We start from the raw sequence: 21,228 nt of genomic DNA on the forward strand, positions 1-21,228 counted from the left end.
AAAATCCCTCTGAACAAATATTTGGAACGAATATGCAGGGGAGGGAAGTACCCAAGTACATTTTTACACTTTTGCAAGTAGTTTTTTTTCATACAGTACTTCTTACTTTCACTTGAGTAATATTCTAATGAAGTGTCTGTACTCATACTTGAGTAAAATAAAAAAATATTGAAAAATCTTTATTTTGACGAGTAAAAAGTTTTGTGTTTTGTGCCTAAATTCTTCATAATGATTTCTCTGTGTGTGTTTTTATGGTGCTTCCATTAAAAATATTACAATTTTCACATACTTTATGTCATAACAGAATGTAAATAAGGCTTTTACGCTGAAACAGTAACTCAAGTAACATTTTCTCCAAGTACTTTTTGACATTTACTTAAATAAATATTTGGGCGACTCTTCCACCTCTGCCAATACTTCACAAAATAAAAGCACACATTTAAACCTGGAAATGTCCATTATTAAGATTTTGTAGCTGAAAATATCAAGAATTTTGGCATTTTTATAAATATAATTGTAATAATTTGATACAAAAACATAATTTCCTTTATATATCAGCAACAGTTTGAAATTGATATTTCTAAACTAAAAGTTTCTCGCTGCATCACCTGCAGCGTCTCCATCAAAGGAGCAGCTCGTTTCGAACAAACCCCGGCCTTCAGGAAGAGATCAATCAGACTAAAGTGGTTATTCCCTGCAGAGAGCGGGTCACATGGTCAGTCACATGGTCAGTCACATGGTCAGACATGGTCAGTCACATGGTCAGTGGTCTGTCATACGGTCAGTCACATGGTGCATAACTTTTTAAAGAGACGGTGTGTCCCAGCAGCGCAGAGAGATACATTCTGTAACAGTGAAATAAAACCCCGCCCCCTCCAAAAGCCGCCAATCAGCAGGCTCCACGATTGGACGGATTCAGAAACACGTCCAGGTTTAAAATAGCCCCGGGGATGGAGCTTCGAATCCTCAGTGCTGCGTCCACATTGGTTAAGCAGAAGGAGGCGGGTCGCTCCTGAAAACACTTCCTGATTGGCTGAACAGTAGAAGACGCCAGGTCCTGATTGGTTAGACGGGCGGCGGGGGGGCGGGGCGTAGAGGCACCAGCGGCTGAGCGGCGGCGGCGGATGGTTTGGGCTTCCTATGAAACAGAAAGAGTAATTTAGACTTTTTAACACTAAAGCAAAGCACAGGGTCTGCAGTACAGTTTGATCCGTCGATACTAAATCGACACTAAAGGAATCGAGGAACAACTTCCATGATTGTCCCAGAGCAGAACATTTGAGCTTCAATGAAAGACAAGGAAGTCTGTTAAAATTAGACCAAATACAATAGTGTAAATCATTATCTAATGACCCCAACATGGCCCAAACCAAACACAGATCAGTGTTGAGTGTGAGGAGAGTCTTACAGCGGAGGAGGAGGAGGTCTGGAGTGGGACGGAGCACTTCTGTTCGTCTCCACAACCTTCAGAAAAACAATTAAAACAGAACAACAGGCTCAGTGTCTGGAGAACAGGGACACAGCGGTGGAACGGTCATGTGGGTCACAGTTACCTGAGCGGACTGCAACAGCTGAGTCTGGTACTGCAGGAGGAAACAGAGTCAGGGATTAGAAAAGGAGCAGAAATAAAGGAGCAGACGTTATGGAGCGAGGAGTGTTCAGGATCAAACTCTCACGGAGTCCGATCAAACACTGACGGAGTCGGATCAAACACTGAGTCTGATCAAACACTGATGGAGCTCCACGGGGCTGGTACTGAAAAGTATGTCATTTAAATTTAGCGCAAACTTACATCGTTCCGGACGATGTCGTTATTGCCGCGGGTGACGGCGGGAGGCGGGGCTCTGGGGGGAGGGCCTCTGCTCTGATTGGCAGCTGTCGTTGCTGCTCCTCCGTCGCCGCTGGACACAAAAGGAAAACAGACTTAGATTTGATTTGAGCTTTCTGTTTTAAAGTTACAATGCCAGAGAAAAGGCATAAAACAAATGCATTTAGAGATATCAGTCACTTTTTTTTCAGTAAAAATCTTTTGAGTAAAAATCTGGCATCATCAAGCAGAGGTTCACAAATTTTGGACCACACCCCCAAAATCATTGGTCCAACAACTCCTTCAATCAAAACCACATCAAATTCAATGTTAGAATTGAAAATGTGTTCCCACTTTGGGAACCCCTGAACAAGTTATTATTGACAAAATCTGTAAAAACCTTAAGGAATTGACTCTGGTAACGGTAACCTCGCCGCCCAGGAAACAACATCTGGTTTTGCCAGCACGGCAAGATAAAAGCACCGTCTCAGTCATTAGTTCGTCAGCAGTTAATTAGTTCAACTTTCTTTATGTCTGACTATTAACAAACAAAACATAATCATTCTTTCAACTGACAGAAAATTATTTTTGGATAATTTGGCTCGTCCTTGCTCTGCAGTCTGTACTATCTGTCCCCTCACTCCTCGCCTACGCATGTCCATTGTTGCTCCTGACACATGTACGCAGCTGTGGAGCCTTTTCGTCTCAGCTCGGCTCTGGGGGAAATAATGGTAAAGTTGTTGCGATGATAAAAGCCTTGGGATGTTATCTTTTTGCCCCATGGATCAGTGATAGCAGGGAACCTTTCTACAGTATGATGTTGTTTTTGTTCAACAGGTCAAATGCTAACTTTAGCTCTGCTGCTAGCAATGTCTAAACAGCGGTTGCTCCTGGTTTATTTGTGCTTTCTAATTATAAAAGTGCTCATCAGGCGAGTTATCCTTTAAAATCCACTGTTTATCTGCTCACGCTGCGACATGTGCAAACATGGCTCTGAAAAGACTGGTCCTTTCGTAAACATGCGGCTTAGCTTCACCTCTTTTTAATTATTGTCACTGAATAAAGTCAGAGCAGACATGTGTCTCGATAGCATTACAGTGGCGCTTAAATGTGTGTATTTCTGGTTCTGAAGAAGTCGGACTGCACATGGCGCTGAGCCTGCGACTACAAGCAGGAAGACAGTGCCAAAACTGTTTAAATAATCTGAGCAGACATGTCACAGCCACACCATGTGACATCCTCTAAGGAAGGCTACAGTTGTATTAGAAACTGTCAGGTACGAAATCAACAGCAAGGTCTGGCTTTAAGAACAAAACAGCATCCTTTACTAGAAGACCTAATGAATCACTGTGACAGGGTAAGTCCGTGTTTTGTCGAAGTGCACTGTGACTCACGTGTATCCCTGCGCCCGCTTCCTCCGCCCGAGCCCCACCCGTCTCAGCAGCTCGTTTCTGCGCAGGAAAACAAACGCGCCCAGAGCCAGCAGCGGCAGCACCAGGAAGAAGAAGACAAGCAGGCCGTCCCGCACCGACGTGTCTTTATCTGCAAACGGACACAGACATAAACCTTTGCTCTGGCTCCGTCACACGCAGCTCCTCACCGTTCCACGTGGGGCCACTTTCCACGCTGCCGCCGTAACCTTTGAACTCGCAGAACGGCGGCGCCCACCCCGACTCGCAGTGGCAGTTCTTGTTACTGTTGCAGACCTGAGCCCAGAGAGAGGAGGGAACGGGGCATGTAAATATGATACTATGACTTTGATATAACTGCGTCGTGGTGAAAGTCTGACCCCGTGTCCGTGGCACTTGCTCTGGACGTCGCAGTCGTAGCCGAGGATGTCTGCGCCTCGGCACTCGGAGTTCATGCAGACCTGGACACAGAGAGGCGTGAGTGAGAGGCTCAGAGCCGGGTCGAACCGGGGAGAACCCGGTCCCGTCTCACCTTGTCCTCGCCGCAGCGTGTTCCCTCCTGGACCATCCCCGGGTCCGGCACGTCCGAGCCGAGCCTGAAGTCCACGCCAAAGCACTTGGTCCCTCCGATGGGCGTGGAGATGATGGAGGGCTCGATCCCGAACACCGTGGTGGACTGGACGTTCGAGCATTGCAGCTTCCCACAGAGAGCGTGTCTGTGAAGGCAACATGGTTAGTTAGCAGCTCCTGTGATGTTATGTTATGACCTGGGAACAGACGGAGGCGGCACCCGGGGCAGGTAACAGCAGTGCCTCTGTTTTTGAACGCTATCAACCTGAGCGAGAAGTTAAGGTAGTTAAACCCGGGAGGTAACCTGCCGGTCCTGGAGAAGATGGACCTCCCCCTCTGTCTCCCAACCACGTTTGGGGAAGATAAACAGGAAGGGTTAACTGTATCCACTCACATGTTATTGCCCTCACATTTACAGTTTAACTCAATGACTGCCAGTCATTTTCAAATCAGAGAGCTCCCCACTGCCAGAGGTTTTTCAGGATTTTGACAGTTTTTTCAAGACCAGTGTTAATTTTGACAACATATTTTAATTTAGTTTTAGTTTTAGTCTTTTGACGAAAATGTAATTCGATTTTAGTCTAGTTTTAGTCCAAAAAAAAATCTTCAATTTTAGTCTAGTTTTTAGTCGACTAAAATTGCAAGTAAATTTAGTCGACTAAAATTAAGCCAAATTTTGTCGACTTATATTGATAATATTCATTATAATCATATTTAATCTTGTTCTTCTGCTTCATGGAGCTGCTCCACATGAACAAAGCTCAGAGCTGATCCTTTGGCAGAGAATTTACATGATATGAGGCTCTTTCAGACGGTCAATAGAAGTTTGCATGATTTTAGTCTCTCCCTTTCATTTTTATTTAGTCTTATTTCAGTCGACTAAAATATCTGGACATTTTAGTCATAGTTTTAGTCTCATGAAAAACTTTTAATTTAGTTTTAGTCCAATTTTAGTCGTCAAAAATATCACTTTGACTAAAATTAAGACTAAATATTTTAGTCAACGAAATTAACACTGTTCAAGACCCACAGAAAATGTATGTCAACACGACCAAAAGAAATATTAGACTCTCTTCTTTCATATAAAAAAAATGTTTGTACCTCTTTCCATTCTTTAGTAATCGTCCATAGAAAATAGGTGAAATCACCAAAAATGCTGTTTTCTGACCAAAAAGCTTAGAAACCGAAAGAGCAATGCTGGCACCTAGTGACTCAACAAAATAACTTGTAGTTCTTTTATTGAGTCACTAGGTGGCAGCATTAGGCAGCACAACTAAGATTTTAAAGAGGGGGTATTATGCTTTTTTCAGCCACATAGCACCAGTCTATAGCACACTACAATGATGACGAAACCTTCTGTTGGTCTGTAAATGCAGTAAATTAGAGGAACTGCCTTGTCTAAAATTGCTCTTTCAAAATGGCGGTAGCGAAAGACTTGAAATAGGCCCCTGTCTCTTTAAGAACCTCTGACCCTTTCCGACACGCCCCCTCCACACGCTGTCTGTGGCATCACAACAACACTGCGCTCGTTGTCTCAACTGTATTGAAACTACGATCGGTGCATTTTAATTTTTATTGTTGGAAAGGAGCTACTGTTTATCACTTTGTGAACAATGGCCACACAGGATATTATTTGGAGACGAACCTTCCACACCGGACGCTTGGACGGGGCTCTTGCCTGAAAAATAACTGCTGTTTGGAGGCTCTCTCTTTGCATCTGCCATGCCCTATGGATCTCTAACTATACCCCCATGGACGACACCAGGATCTGCAGGAGCCCATACGATTCAAAGACGGACATTATCTGTGCAGGTGGACAGTGGTTTTTCGAGGTTACCACGTTAGCTTGTTATAATCGACTACAGCTCATTGTTGATGAAAAGTCTGCAATAAACCACAAATGTGTAAAGCCAGGCTCATTGTGTGATCATCGTAAAGGCTGCTTCAAGTAGTTGCCTGCTTTATTGACGTTATTTGTGCATAATATGCTGCCTGTTTTCAATGAATGTTGTGAAGGTGAAGGTTGTTAGCTTGTCGTGGCTAATAGTGCCTTAGCTCCGGGAGAAAACCACTCGGCTACGACTCACTGTAGATGAAATGTGAGCAATAAACTACAAAATCAACAAGCCAGGCTCCGTGTGTCATCATCATAAAGGCTGCTTCAAGCAGTTGCCTGTTTTAGTGACGTTTTCAATGCATAATATGCTGCTTGTATTCAGTGAATTTTCCCGTTAGCTTGTCGCGGCTAGCTTGTTAGCTCCGGGAGAAAGCCACTCGGCTATGACCCATTGTAGATGAAATGTGAGCAATAAACTTCCAAATCAACAAGCCTGGCTCCGTGTGTGATCATTGTTAAACGGTTCTTTATGTATGTGGTGGTTTTATTGACTTCATGTGTGCATATTTCTCGTTTTCACGTGATGACTCGGGGTTTAGCTTAGCATTAGCTTTCTCCGGAGGCTCTGTGCATCATCAAGGCCCAGCGCAGAACCAGACACTGAAATAAGTGTTCTTGTCACCGGTTTTAATCCTGGGTGTTTCGGTAACAGAAACACTGATGTGTGTCTTTGTAAAAGTCTGCTGTGGCTCCGGTTCACAACACATGAAGCTAATCCTCCATGATGACTCTGTTTACATCTTAGGGCTAGACACTGCGGGGAGGGGGTTCTGCTGAGGAGCAGTGGTTGGTTACTCGGCTGGTGACGAAAGGTTACTGGAGGTCGAGGGCGTTTCCTGAAGGAATCAGGCGTTTTATCCCTAAAATGGCTGCCATTGGAGTTTTTACAGATTACTCGAAAATACGTGAATGTGCTAAGGCAACACTTCAGGCATGTTTTTAATGAGGGAATGACTTAATAACATGATGTAAAGCTTGAAAAAGTCGATTTTGCATAATACCCCCCCTTTAACACCAGACATGCTGAAGGCTTTGCTGCAGCTGTTCCCATTGAAAAACCCAAATGACGTCATTGGCAGTCGACATTCGGATTTCAATTGACATCTATAGACGTCATTGGCAGTCAATGAGTTAATATCCAAATTAAAGAAGCCAGAGTTTTGGTAGTGAAAAGTTAAAGGGATCACATGCACAGCGCCGCGATGGGTCTTAGTTCCTCTGAATCGGCTCATTATAGAAGAAACAAAAACAGAAAGTAGGTTCTATACTGTTGTCTGGAGCCTGTGTCTTCTCCTCAGTGCGAGGTGCAGCTACAGACAAGAGCAGGAGCAGGGGCGGAGCTGACACAGGCAGCAGAAGGACTGGGGCCCCAAACACACTTTTTTTTTTTACGACAGATAAATACATAAATATAACAAAATCCTAAAAGTGATACAAGCTCTACCAGCTTAGGGTTAGCAATTATTTATATCCAAATCTCAAAGCGTATTGACTAGAGAGCTTACAGCCTATATTCCAGTGTGAGAGCTCATTTGAAAGCCAAGACCTTCTAGTCTCTAACAATCTGTGGAAGGGCTGTGTATGTGAAACACGACTTGCATCACATTTGCCATTCCATTACAAATTAGATACAAATATCAATTAACTAGGAACATTTTTACTCCTTGTCATTTTGCAAAAATACAGATTATCATAATGTGTCTGTTTTCTAATTTCATCACTGTGTAATAACACTGATATGAATGAAATATGGTCAAATATGGTCATCAACAATGGTCCGTTTACTTCTGCGTTCATTACATTTTGGATTTTAAAAGGAAAATGCTAAATCAAGAATTGCGTTTTTTTACATTTCCTGTACTGTTGCAATATATACATATGCAGTACTAGTACCTGCTCTCACACTTCTTGTAGCCATAGTTGAGGTATCCGCAGTTTCCGAAGCGATCTCCTTTACTGTTGACGTCTTTGAAGCAGATTTCAGGAGCAGCTTTAGCTTCTGAAAAACAACAGAGAAAAGGTGGAATCCGGGACCTGATCCGATCTTGAAGAGAGTCACGGTGCGTTCAGGAGCCACTCACTGGGTCCGAAAATGGCCTGACACTGTCCGTCGTACGTCTGACATTTCCCGTTGTAGCAGTAGGCCTCTCCGTCTCTGCAGGTCTGACCGTTCTGCGGAAAACAACGGAAACCTCGTCATGGAACTCTTCAAAACGACAGACTGAGGTAAGTGTGGATCAGCCTGGCTTAGATGTTAGCGGTGTTGTTAACGATCGTTTTCCCGGATCTGAAAGGGGAAAAAACACCGGCTCTTCCTCAAAGTCTGGGTACCTGGCTTTTCCTTGGTTTTGAGGGCAGTGCCTTTGAACTCACTTCCTTCAAATCCAAGGCGTTGGTCCGAAAAGGGAATGCTAATGGAACACACTTCAGGGAGAGTAGAAGTGACAAAAAAAATGAAGATATGTTTCATCTGGGGGAGGGGGCTAGTCCCTGCTGCCGGGATCCAATTGTCCCTGAGACTTTGTTATTTATCTTTATGGTTATGGGCTAGAACAGGTGAACACTGAGCAACACTGCAACGAACGATGACTTGTCGCGGGGAAAGTCTTAGGTCGTACAGTGGATTTAAATAAGATGATAAATAATTATAAATAAGATTTAAATTAAGATTTAAAATAGAACCATCGTACGACCAAAGACGAGTGTGATATTGTGGTACAGCAGACACATCAGCGCATGCCGCCAGAGTCACAACCAACAGTGGCCGGGCATGAGCAGGTCCCACTCCGCATTATACAGTAGCTACTTTCCCTGCACTTTTCCGCAGAAATAAACCCTGCTAACATGCAGCACTCGCCTAAACTAAACACACGCCTTCTGGAGCCTGATATTCTCTGTGACAGTGTTTTTCAACCACTGTCCCGCGGCACACTAGTGTGCCGTGAGATATTGTCTGGTGTGCCTTGTGAAATTATCCAATTTCACCTAGTTGTTTTTTTTTATTTAACAAATGCATTATTATTCACAAATAATGTACCGTGTTCGAGCGTCTGTGCTGTCTAGTGATCGGCAGAGTAACCATATTATACTCTTCCATATCAGGTAGTTAATTTCTTTGAGACAAGAGATACAATTGTCGCTTTGAAACATCGCACAGTGGAGACGAGAGCTGCTCAAACCTTCAAATTCACCAGCCATTACGGTTTAAACTGTGATGGCATCTTTAACAAAGGCACATCCTTTTCGTATCTGGAGTTAAGCTTTAAACCTGTGTGTCATGTTTATCTAATTCCATGGTGTTTATGAATGTTTGACTAGTTTTTCTCCGAATTGCAAGACAAATTTACCTACGAGTACATACAAAACCTAACCTAAGCCTATGTGTAGTATTTTAGCCCTTGTTCCAGTATTTATATTTCCTCGTACCTGTATGAAGACGTCGCTCTGGCAGAGCGGGGATGAGCCGTTGCAGAACTCCGGCAGGTCGCACTGGTCGGTGCTGGCGCGACACACCGTTCCCCCCGGGAGGAACTGCAGAGAGACAGGTCATGAGTTTGATTCCTGTGAGCGAGAGAGTCAGAGGAGCGTCTTGGACCAACCTGACAGCGGCGACAGCACTCTCCAAACGCACACTCCGCCCCTGACTTCAGCCGGCACGTCCCGAACTCACAGCACGGGTCCGACTCGCACTCCTGCAGAACACCACAGCGTTTGACTCACGCCACAGAGAAATATAACAGAGGAGCGGCGTTCAGGCCCAGCGTAGGCGCACAGCGAGTGAGCAGCACATCCGGGAGACTGTTCAGCGTTTGTGAGCCGTGTGGCACAGCGATGGGGCGGGCGTGAACGAGTCGGCACAAACAGTTGGCTCTTTTAAGTGAATAATGCTGTTTGTTTATTAAAGGAGGGGTATTATGCAAAATTTACTTTTTCAAGCTTTACATCATGTTATTATGTCACTCCCTCATTAAAAACATGCCTGAAGTGTTGCCTTGGCACATTCACGTATTTTTGAGTAATCTGTAAAAACTCTGATGGCGGCCATTTTAGGGATAGGTTTGCCTGAGTCCTCCTAGGAACGCCCCCACCTCCTGGAGACGCCTCCGAGCTTTCGTCACCAGCCGAGTAACCAACCACTGCTCCTCAGCAGAACCCCCTCCCCACTGATGCCACAGACAGCGTGTGGAGGGGGCGTGTCGGAAAGGGTCAGAGGTTCTTAAAGAGACAGAGGCCTATTTCAAGACATTCACTACAGCCATTTTCAGAGAGCAACTTTATACAAGGCAGTTATTCTAATTTACTGCAGTTACAGACCAACAGAAGGTTTGATCATCATTGTAGTGTGATATAGACTGGTGCTATGTGATTGAAAAAAGCAGAATACCCCTCTTTAAGCTCCACATGCACCACTCTGCGCTACACTCGCCTCAGAGATAAACACAGAGAGAGAAAAGGGAAAGAGGAGGTGAAAGATCTGAAGCCGCGGATCTGCAGTCCGTGTGAGAGGAATAAACCTCCTGTTTACACAAAATAGAGATCTCTACAAACTTCAGCTAATCCATACATGCGATCAGTGCATCTCTACCTTTTAGACATTTTTTATTTGAGAACAATCCGCCTCAGATTTTCAGATTTACAGATAGAGATGCTGTGGAGAGAAAAGTAAACAATGCGATCACACGTCGCTGCAATACGTTGCAAAGTCGGCCTTTTCCTCATGTGTATGAGCCCATTACAAAAGAAACTAAAGCAGAAGTACAGGAGTCCTGCTAAAGTTTGGACTCCAGCGAGGTCTAGAGTCTGTGTTCCTCTCTCAGCGCGAGGAGCAGCTAGATACGGAGCAGGACCTGACACAGAGGGTTAAGGATTTTCGCTGTAAATAAAAGAGTACATATGAAACTAATACCAGCTTTAAAAGTGCGAGCACAGACCATTATACGCCATATAATAGCGTACAGTGTTTTCTGGATTATAGTTGTTATTTTGTGCAGGGAGCAGTCGAAAGGCTCATTCAACAAGCCATGAATCAAAATCTCTGCTGAATTTGTCTAAAGTTTAACCCCTTAACTCCCACCTGAACCGAGCACATTTTCTCCAGTTTGGCTTTACCCCAGTCCAAAAGCAGTGAAAATTGCAACAAAACTGAGACGAAAACAATGATGGAAATGTGACAAAGAAGTGAGAAAACATTGACAAGAAATTGACAAAAAATTGAAGAAAAAAATGACAAAAATGTGACCAAAAAATGACAAAATGTGACCAAAAAAATTAGAAAAATGTGACAAAAATGTGATAAAAATTTGACAAAAAAATTACAAAATGTGACAAAAAATGACAAAAAATGGATAAAAAATTGATAAAAAAAATTACAAAAATGTGATAAAAATTTGACCAAAAAAATTACAAAAATTTGACGAAAAAATGACAAAAAATTGACGAAAAATGACAAAAAAATGACAAAAAAGTTACAAAAATGAGTTGAACACCCAACCAAAAAATTATGGAAAAAAAATCTAATGACGTGAGGAAAAAGATCCTCTCGGTTCAGGCGGGAGTTAAGAGGTTAAACTGTATATGTACAAAAATGAAGAGCCATTTGGGAGCCAAAGCAGCCGCCTCTTTTTGGTGAGCCAATCCAAATGATCCGGTTCATGCTGCTCACTATTTATGTTGCATTCCATTTGTCTTTGAAACTCGCTGGGGAAGCTGTTTTTCTGAGTTTTAGTATCCAAGTCGGAAATTTTAATCACAGTGAAACACATACAAAGAATTCAAGCGACGAAGCTGTAAAAAAAATGGCGCATTTGTAGGAGCAGGGATTCCTCCGCCCACGACCTCGCGCTGACCTTCTGGGAGCCGCAGTCGCACTCCTCTCCGAAGTCCACCAGGCCGTTCCCGCAGAAGGGGGCGCTGTAGGACTCGTCGGGCCGCGGCACGTTCAGCAGACACGAGCCGCCGACCGACAGGATCATCTTCTCGAAGTCGTCCGCGCTGCAGCTGCTGAAGTTACGGGAGCCGCTGCGGGACGCACACAAACGGGACGGCGCTCAGTTTAGTGGAGCTCAGAATACGACTCAACACCTCCACAGACTTTTCAAAGAGTTTAAAAGAGTAAATAAAAGAGAATAATGGAGCTAAAGCAGCCTGTGGTAACTTTAAAGGGATATTTCAGGATTTTTGACATAGGGCCTCATTTCCTCGTTATCCAGAGTGTTGTTGATTTCTGGAGATTTTTTTTTTTGTGATTCATGCAGTTCTTATGTAATAATGGTAAATGGTCTCAACTTATATAGCGCTTTTCCACCTACATTAGGTACTCAAAGCGCTTTACAGCAAGGATCCTCTCACCCATTCATACTCTCATTCATACACCAATGTACGCAGACACTGGAAATGAAGAGTTTCGTGGCGCTAGGCTAGTGCATGCGTATGGTATCAGCTAGCCTGCATTAAAAACAGTCTGACCCGCTCCACAGTTCACCTGAGGCAAATCACTTATACCACCAGACTAACCATAGAAATGTCTGTGTCCATAGAATAATTTTTGGAATGTAACTGACTAGGGTTGGGCGATGTTCCCTTAATTGGCCGTTGACGATGTTTACAGTGAACCATGATATCGTCCATTTCTCATTATAAGCATTTTTTTTTTAAAGACATTTACATTGCAGGATGAATGGATCTAAACTAAACATGATCTGAACAGAGTCATGGAACACGACTTTTGCAACAGAAATGTGTTAGGCTAAAACTCGTGCGTAAAAGTGTGAGAGTAGAACGACGTATTCAGAGCGTCAACTCCTCAATACCAGAGCTCTTATCACACTAATATAAATGTTTATTTATTTATATTTACAAGTTTGTGTCGTAGCTCACATTTTTGAAGCCGCTCCACGCGCCGCCCGGTCCGTGTGCTCGTAACTTCGTACCTCCTGCACCGCCTTTCTCTCCTCTTTCTCTCCTCTCTCGGTCCTTCGTGAGAATAATCTAAACCCATGCACGCTCATCTAGCTCCGATGTGAGAGCCATCTCGTCATTTTAAAACGGTTTAAGTTTCCGTACGCAGCAAAGCAAAACCACGCGCTGGTAAACTCCGAGCTGCAGAGAGAAAGAAATAGAGCAGCGCTGCGTCTTTACTTTAATAATTACGGCTAATACATCATGGCTTCTGGCAGGTACTGAAACTAGCGTGTATATTAGTTATATTTGTGATTTAATTTACAGTGCAATCCCTGCAAAGTTTGTAGGTTTACAAGGCCCACAGAAGACCAGTGCGTGTTTCTGACAGGAGGGGGCGCGGCATCACGATGGTGGCTCTCCATCGTGATGTTGCTCATCCATCACCATGGATGATGATATCGTTCATCGGCACAACCCTATAACTGACCTTGCATCACATGAATGATCGCATTTTGAGGGACTATTTGCTAGCAGATCACTCCGCCGCTGCGTAGCTTATACAACCACAAAGCTGATGCTGCTCAAATATAAGTTATTTTAAATGCAAAATGGTTCAAATTACTCCATCGACACAGACATTTATATGGTTAGTCTGGTGTTATAAGTGATTTGCCTCAGGTGCTCTGTGGAGCGGGTCACACTGCTTGTAATGCAGGCTAGCTGATACCATACACATGCACTAGCCTTGCACTAGCCTAGCGCCACGAAACTCTTCAAATATAAGAACTGCTTGAATTACAAAAAAAATATCTCATGGTACCAGCAACACTCTGGATGACTAGGAAATTATGTCAAAATGTCAAATGTCAAAAATCCTGAAATCCCTTTAATCCCAAACACGTCTTTATCTCCGTCTCACACTGGTTAGAAAAAGCAACATTGATCTAAAACTAATCGTCCCACACGGTTCCAGTGTGTGTGTGGTGTTGGTGTGTTCCTCACGTGGCTCCGGAGTTCATGATGCAGGCCTGCGTGGGGCAGCTGCACTCTCTCCCGTCGTCGTGGTTCATGCCCAGGTTGTGTCCAAGCTCGTGGGCCACGATCGAAGCGAAGGACGCCACGTTACTGTTCGGAAACTGTTCATACAAAACAGAGGTGCAGTGAGTCAGATGCCCTCCCGTCCCGCTATAGAGTCTATTTAAGTCGAGACGCTGCAGGAGAAAGCGGAGATGTTTTGGAGATTTGTGACTAGTTTCCTCCGTAATGTCTTAGTTCTAACTCAGCCCAAACTCTCTCTTTACGATGTTTATTCTCTGACGTTTTGTCGCTTTGAGTCGGAGTTTCATCCAGGAAGTAACTCCAACAGGGCTGTGTCGCTTATTCATTCACAAATACCGACACGTTTGGTATCCACGTGTAGCTTGAAAGGCTGTAATCCAAATATGGTCATTTCCTCTGAGGGAGCAGCTGACAGGTTTATTGAGCTTTGAACCAAAAAACAAGGAGAAATGTCCTTTTTTTGTGTGGATATGGCAAAATTATCACCTTCAAATGTAGAAATAATTAGGGAAAAATTAGGGGGAAAATGGGAAAGATTTTGGGAAAAAATGTGTAAAAAAAAAAATTCTAATACATTTCCCCACACATTAATGGCCCCGTTTCACTGCAGCGTCTCGCCCTTAACCTCTAACCACCCGCCAAAACCAAATGCATTCTCTCCTCTTTGCCATTGTCGACACTTTTTATTTTGTTTTTTTGCTGAATTTTTGTCTTTTTTTTTGCTGGATTTTTGTCATTTTTCGGCTGGATTTTTGTCATTTTTTTTGCTGGATTTTTGTCATTTTTTGGAGAATTTTTGTCACTTTTTTGAAGATTTTTTGTCATTGTTTTGCTGGATTTTTGTCCTTTTTCTGCTGGATTTTTGTCACTTTTTTGCTGGATTTTTGTCCTTTTTCTGCTGGATTTTTGTCACTTTTTTACTGGATTTTTGTCATTTTTCGGCTGGATTTTTGTCACTTTTTTGAAGATTTTTTGTCATTTTTTTGCTGGATTTTTGTCACTTTTTTGAAGATTTTTTGTCATTTTTTTGCTGGATTTTTGTCACTTTTTTGCTGGATTTTTTTCATTTTTTTGCTGGATTTTTGTCACTTTTTTGCTGGATTTTTGTCCTTTTTCTGCTGGATTTTTGTCACTTTTTTGCTGGATTTTTGTCCTTTTTCTGCTGGATTTTTGTCACTTTTTTACTGGATTTTTGTCATTTTTCGGCTGGATTTTTGTCACTTTTTTGAAGATTTTTTGTCATTTTTTTGCTGGATTTTTGTCACTTTTTTGCTGGATTTTTGTCATTTTTTTGCTGGATTTTTGTCATTTTTTGCTGGATTTTTGTCACTTTTTTGCTGGATTTTTGTCCTTTTTCTGCTGGATTTTTGTCACTTTTTTGCTGGATTTTTGTCATTTTTCGGCTGGATTTTTGTCACTTTTTTGAAGATTTTTTGTCATTTTTTTTGCTGGATTTTTGTCACTTTTTTGAAGATTTTTTGTCATTTTTTTGCTGGATTTTTGTCACTTTTTTGCTGGATTTTTGTCACTTTTTCTGCTGGATTTTTGTCACTTTTTTGCTGGATTTTTGTCATTTTTCTGCTGGATTTTTGTCACTTTTTTGCTGGATTTTTGTCACTTTTTTGCTGGATTTTTGTCACTTTTTTGCTGGATTTTTGTCACTTTTTTGCTGGATTTTTGTCCTTTTCCTGCTGGATTTTTGTCACTTTTTTATTGCTCTTTTGTCACTTTTTCTGCTGGATTTTTGTCACTTTTTTATTGCTCTTTTGTCACTTTTTTGTTGAGTTTTTGTCATTTTCGTCGCTTTTTTTGTCACTTTTTAGCGCTTTTTTGTTGTGTTTTCATCTTCATTTTCTTTTCGTTTTTTTATCGCTGTTTTGAAGAAGCTTGTAGATTTGGAGAATTTGGAGCAAACATGTTCTGGTGGGAGTTAAGAGGTTAAACGGCGTTGGATAAAGAAAACACTCACGGCGTTGATTCCTCCTCCGTGGCTCCGAGAACAAACCGTGGAGACGAAGGCCATTCCCGCCGTTCCTCCAAACGACTTTTTACTGAAACATTCAACACAAAGATTAGTGTAAATAAAGTTTATTGTATTCATTGTAGTTTAGTGTTCAGAATCATACAGAATGAGTTGTGCAGAGTCGTGGCGTCTCCGCGGCACCAGCTCCTTCTCTCTCCACTGAGTGAAGCGGCTCAGCACCTCTCCGGCGCCCCCTTCAGTGCTGATGGGGTTCTGGTGAGTCCAGATCTCCAGCCCGACCAGCACCACACGCACGTTCAGCTGGATGTAGATCTGAGAAACACACGCTCAGGTCACAATGAGCCAATCACAGGGCAGCAGAAATACATGATCACAAGCTACTAAACACCCCGTCCATAATGGAGGCCATATTCGCACAGGATAAGAAGGACAAAAGGGGAAAAGCACTGACGTTCTGCCTGTGTGAATCTGCCATGACCTGCATAACAAAGTCTCAATAAGAAATCCATCTTTTTACCGGGGCATCCAACTGTTTAACCGAGGACATTTTCTCCAGTCCAAAAACGGAACGTAAATGAGGATGAAAACGCAACAAAAAGCGTCGATTACAAACGATTAACTAAGACGATTAATATCCCAGAGACGTGGCACTGATGTGATTCATCGCAGTGTGTTTAAGAAACGGCTTTTGTCGCTAAAGAAACGCTCACAAACCGAGCCCTAAAGAGTCAGTGCTCGCAACACAGACGAATAAAAGCGTTGCTGTCATCATTGTTATCTACGCGTCACTTTCAGAAAAAAAAAGTCCTTAAAAACTGTGAATTGCTGACATTGCTGATGTGTATGACGTTTGTATAAAAGCTGTGAACTCGTCTGGAATGTTTAACACTGAGGAGAGCTTATTTGTAGCCACGACTTTGTCTTTTTTGGGAATATATTCTGTAGTCATTAATGTAAATGGGGAGTGAGCAATGACAGTCAGTAAATACAAGTCTATGGTTAACTCATTGACTGCCAATGACATCTATAGACGTCAATTAGGTTTTTCAATTGCAGCAAAGCCTTGAGCATGTCTGGTGTTGAAATCTTAGTTGTGCTGCCTAATGCTGCCACCTAGTGACTCAAGAAAAGAACTTGTAGTTCAATAAAATAACTTGTAGTTCTTTTATTGCGTCACTAGGTGGCAGCATTAGGCAGCATTGCTCTCTCGTTTTCTCAGCTTTTTGGTCAGAAAACAGCATTTTGGGTGATTTCACCTATTTTCTATGGACGATTACTAAAGAATGGAAAGAGGTACAAACAAACTTTTTTTTAGATGAAAGAAGAGAGTCGAATCTTTCTTTTGGTGGGTTTCGTGTTGACATAGACCTAGACCTAAATTTTCTGTGGGTCTTGAAAAAACATTCAAAATCCTGAAAAACCTCTGGCAGTGGGGAGCTCTCTGATTTGAAAATGGCTGCCAGGTTTTTTATACAATTATAATGATTTTACCCTTTAACATCCCATAAGACACTGCAGATGCTTTTTAAATGTTTGAGAGAGAACTCCCCCTAACAGGAAACAGCTGTTGCTAAGCTATAGCTTTGACGACCAAAACAGGTCAGCAGCTGGTGCATTCTCCCCCATGTGGTCAGAGCCCAAATCGGTCCAACAGCAAACTGCCCCAGACCCCAGGGCCGAAGGGGTCTGGGCTCGAAACACCCACAAACGGCCGCTCCTGAGGAAAAGCTCTGAAGGACGCTGTAACTCACGCTGTCGATGAAGTTGGCGAGGTGCACCATCTCCTCCCGCACCGCCGTGTCGTTACGGTTCATGAAGTTAAACTGGAGAGAACGACCACACGTCAGAGAGCAGAGGAAATATTAGCCACTGCAGGAATAGTAATAGTAATAGTAGTAGTAATAGTAATAGTAGTAACTGACCCGGTCGTTGTCCACCACCAGCAGCAGCTCCACATAGTGCGTCTGATGAAGAACCGCTCGCTTCGTCTGAAAAACAACACACCGTTTGCAACAGAATTAGATACCAATACCGATCCTGGGGCTTTGAGTATCGGCCAATATCCGATATTAACCGATACCAAGAGACTTTCTTAAAAGCAGCTGCTGTGAAAAAGTGAATGCTTCTCTTTTCTCCAGCGTCAGATCAATAAAGTCTGATCTGGTTTGTGGAAACATAACTCATGGAATGAATTCTCAGTTTCAGAGCTTCATGAGGCTCAGCAGGTTCATATTACCATGGATTTGGTTTGGGAAAGTTGTGTGTTTAAGGCGAGACACTGCAGGTGAATAGGGGGGAAAAAATAAATGTCGAGATATCAATTAGAAACTTTTGCTGAACATCACAGATATAAATATGAGGAAAAAATGTATTGCACTTTTTCTGTCATGTTATGTTTTCACATAAAAATAAGGCATTTTGAGCTTTAAAATGGCCAAAATTGCCTATATTTTGGGCAACGAAATCAAAATAATGAATTGAGCCAGATTAAAATGTATGGTTTTATTTTATTGACATATTAGTGACTAAGATTTTTTCAGAGGGGATTTTGGATATTTTGTTTAGTTTTTCAATAAACTAATCATCAGTGAAAAAATCTGTAAAAACTCAAATTCCGCCTGTTTTTTTGGTTTCAAAGTTGAATAAATCAGGCAAGGAATTAGATATTAAAAAATCCTTCTGAAAAAACCTTCAAAATATTGTTAAGTCTCAGACTATAAAGTTTGGAGTCTGTGGGAGCTTCTATAAGGGCTCAGGCTCTGCCCGAGTGCGGCTTCTCTCATTCAGAGAAAACCAGCCCTGAAGTTTGGTAGCGAGTGCGCATGCTCGGCCCGTTCTTCGACTTTTCCGCTCCAGCGTCTCGTAGGAGGAAAAATATCATATTTGGGTGAAAGCGTCATCACGGGGCCCCTTAGCAGGACACGTGGATGTCAAATCTGTCAATATTTATGAATGAAAACCCGCGGGAAAGACGGCCTTTCTACGCGGCGCAGCAGCTACTTCCGGGTTGCCTCCGCCTCGCAGGCGACAAAACATCATAAAAATAAACATCATGCGGGTGAGTTTTGTCATTTTTATATCTGACATGAAAACTAAGATGTAAAGGGAGGAAAATAGATACAAATCTCCACTTCGACCGCTGCGTGAAAAATCAATACTTTCACCTGCCGTGTCTCGCCTTAAAAAGGTAAGAGCCAAAACAGGTATCGGTTCAGAATCGGATATTTGGAGCCGATCCCTAAGTGGCACCAAACACATTTCCTTCGTTATTTCCAGGGTAAAATTAAAGTAGTGAGAAAGTGCCGGAGCAGACGGTGAAGGCGATCTGAGCGCTGAAATGTAAATGAGCTGCTCTGACCCTGGCGTGTGCTCCGTGGGGGATCTCCTCGGGGTCAGACTGAGCGCGCTCCGTGGCGTTGCTGCGGTGGGCGGTGCCACACCCTCGGGGCTGTGATGTCACTTCCTGTAGGCGGTAGACCAGGTGCTGCTCCGGGTCCGAGTCCAGAGGCTCGATGCCGAAACTGTCCTGAGGCAGATGGAGAACTCCCCTGGAACAGACGAGACCAGAGAGTCAGGACCAACGCAGAGAAAACAAAGACCTTTATTAGGCTTTGTTCACAACTTTAGCCTTGGCCTTGTTGTACAATAAGAACTAAAGCTGAGCAATATATCGTTAGCAAGATCATCAAAACTGCTGTTTGGAAGATTTGCAAATTTACAATATTGAGTTTATCCCGAATGACGAGAAATTTGGGAAAAATTTGGGAAAAATTTGGGAAAAATGTGTTTTTTGTCTCTCTTTTTGAGCGTCAAAGCAATGTAACCGTAAATGTTTGCAGCATATTTTTACTAGGGCTGCAACTAACGATTATTTTGTCATCGATTAATCTATCGAATATTTTTACGATTAATCGATTAATCGCTTGGCTGTGAAAGGTGTAGGAAAATTGGATTTAAAAAAAAAAAAAAATCCCATAAAGTTCAAGTGGCGCCGCTTGAGGACATGTTGATGGAGGAAACTTAAAGTAAATGTTTGTTGGAGGCTCTTTTGGCGCTAATTCTGCTTCTGATTGGACGAGACACAGACGGATATTTATGAAATTTACAATGTACAAAAACACTACAGACCCTTACTATGAAAAACAAAGTAGGGTTTCATCAAAAATACTACATTTTCATGTCATTTTTGCTAAAATAGTTGTCGACTATTTCAATAATCGATTAGTCGTCGATTAATCGATTAGTCGTCGATTAATCGATTAGTCGTCGATTAATCGATTAGTCGTTTCAGCCCTAATTTCTACATACTTACATACTACAAAAATATCTCATCATTGTTATCGAGAAAGTCCCCAAAAAGCAATGTTTTAGTCATAGTTTTAGCCTCATAAAAAGAATGAATTTGGTTTTAGTCCAGCATTAGTCGGCAAAAACATGACTTTGACTAAAATTATGCCATTTTAGTCGACACCTTTGCCGCGTCAACAGGCCTCACGTCCGATCTAGAGCTTCATGAAAGATCTTTGGGCGCCTGAGCCACAGAGAGGAGAGAGAGGAGAGTTCTGACCTGAGCCCGTTGCAGACGCTCATGGCCACAGACGAGCCCTCCACGTTCTCCACGGTGCCGCTGTAGTGACAGTGATCCTGCAGAGCAAACACCGGCAGAAGCTCAGTCACAGAGGAGCGAAAGCACGAGGGAAAGATTATTTTACAGATTCAACACTAATGCAGTCAATTACAAGTGGTGGGCTTCATCAGCAACAGAGACGAGTCAAACTACAGGAGTGAGTGAGAGGTCTGACCGTGTGGTGCACACAGAGCAATCTCTCTCTAAATGTGGAGAAGACAAAAGAGACTTTCGAAGAGCGCGGGTTCAGCATGCTCCTCTAATAATCAACGGTGCTGCAGTGGAGAGGGTGACCAGCACATCACAGAGAAGCTCTCCTGGACCATGCACACTACATCACTGGTCAAGAAAAGTATTCAGCGTCTCTACTTTCTCCTCAAGTTGAGAAGAGCCAGAGTCCCAGCCTCCGTTATGTGCAACTTCTACAGAGGGACTATAGAGCACCCTGACCAGCTCCATCACTGTGTGGTTCTTCTACAAGTAAGGATTAAACAACTCGGAGCCGCATTAGACGGTTATAATGCACGACGCGGAGTCAAGAACACTACGACGCGCAGTGGAGTGACATTTATAAATGTTTCTTTCATTGACTAAACTCACTAAACATGCCAGACTACGGGTCTATTTTCTGTGGGTTATTAGCCGGTCACTGAAGGCTCGTCTCAGAGCGAGTCATTCTCCGCAGCTATTACGAGGATCTCAGTCAGGCTCAACGACACAACATCAGCACAGAATCACAACACAACAGGACTAACCCGGAAACACTTTTCCGTGGAAGTAAACACCGATATGCGGCACTCGTGGGCAGGAGTTATTTCACTTTTACGCTGTTTAACCTGAAGCTAGCTAGCTAGCTCAACCAGCTCAACTGTTTATGGAAACAGCTGCGGTGGAGTCGCTCACACCTGGGCCCCCCCAACTGAAACTTTTATGTTTGACTTTACTAATCCAGACAAATATGTTTAAATGCAGGAT

The 21,228-nt window shown here is 42.9% G+C and overlaps 1 protein-coding gene across 1 annotated transcript in view; it reads right to left on the bottom strand.

The window, feature by feature from the left end:
* Positions 1 to 1,036: 1,036 nt before the first annotated feature.
* The window catches only part of LOC306971303 (disintegrin and metalloproteinase domain-containing protein 9-like), a 40,436-nt gene continuing 20,244 nt past the window's right edge, over positions 1,037 to 21,228 (bottom strand). The window contains exons 5-24 of the mRNA XM_079567542.1: positions 20,194 to 20,270; positions 18,985 to 19,174; positions 17,549 to 17,614; positions 17,378 to 17,449; positions 15,769 to 15,938; positions 15,612 to 15,693; positions 13,586 to 13,719; positions 11,530 to 11,701; positions 9,283 to 9,375; positions 9,110 to 9,214; positions 7,765 to 7,855; positions 7,577 to 7,682; positions 3,749 to 3,932; positions 3,597 to 3,677; positions 3,408 to 3,513; positions 3,202 to 3,349; positions 1,793 to 1,901; positions 1,554 to 1,583; positions 1,409 to 1,464; positions 1,037 to 1,138 (exon numbers count right to left, since the gene is read on the bottom strand). Of these exons, the coding sequence (XP_079423668.1) occupies positions 1,066 to 1,138; positions 1,409 to 1,464; positions 1,554 to 1,583; positions 1,793 to 1,901; positions 3,202 to 3,349; positions 3,408 to 3,513; positions 3,597 to 3,677; positions 3,749 to 3,932; positions 7,577 to 7,682; positions 7,765 to 7,855; positions 9,110 to 9,214; positions 9,283 to 9,375; positions 11,530 to 11,701; positions 13,586 to 13,719; positions 15,612 to 15,693; positions 15,769 to 15,938; positions 17,378 to 17,449; positions 17,549 to 17,614; positions 18,985 to 19,174; positions 20,194 to 20,270 (2,145 nt within the window). The 3' untranslated portion in view covers positions 1,037 to 1,065. The remainder of the gene's footprint in view (positions 1,139 to 1,408; positions 1,465 to 1,553; positions 1,584 to 1,792; positions 1,902 to 3,201; positions 3,350 to 3,407; positions 3,514 to 3,596; positions 3,678 to 3,748; positions 3,933 to 7,576; positions 7,683 to 7,764; positions 7,856 to 9,109; positions 9,215 to 9,282; positions 9,376 to 11,529; positions 11,702 to 13,585; positions 13,720 to 15,611; positions 15,694 to 15,768; positions 15,939 to 17,377; positions 17,450 to 17,548; positions 17,615 to 18,984; positions 19,175 to 20,193; positions 20,271 to 21,228) is intronic.

The sequence above is a fragment of the Gobius niger genome (genome assembly GCF_951799975.1).
Source record: "Gobius niger genome assembly, chromosome: 1".
NCBI classification, from domain to species: Eukaryota; Metazoa; Chordata; class Actinopteri; order Gobiiformes; family Gobiidae; genus Gobius; species Gobius niger.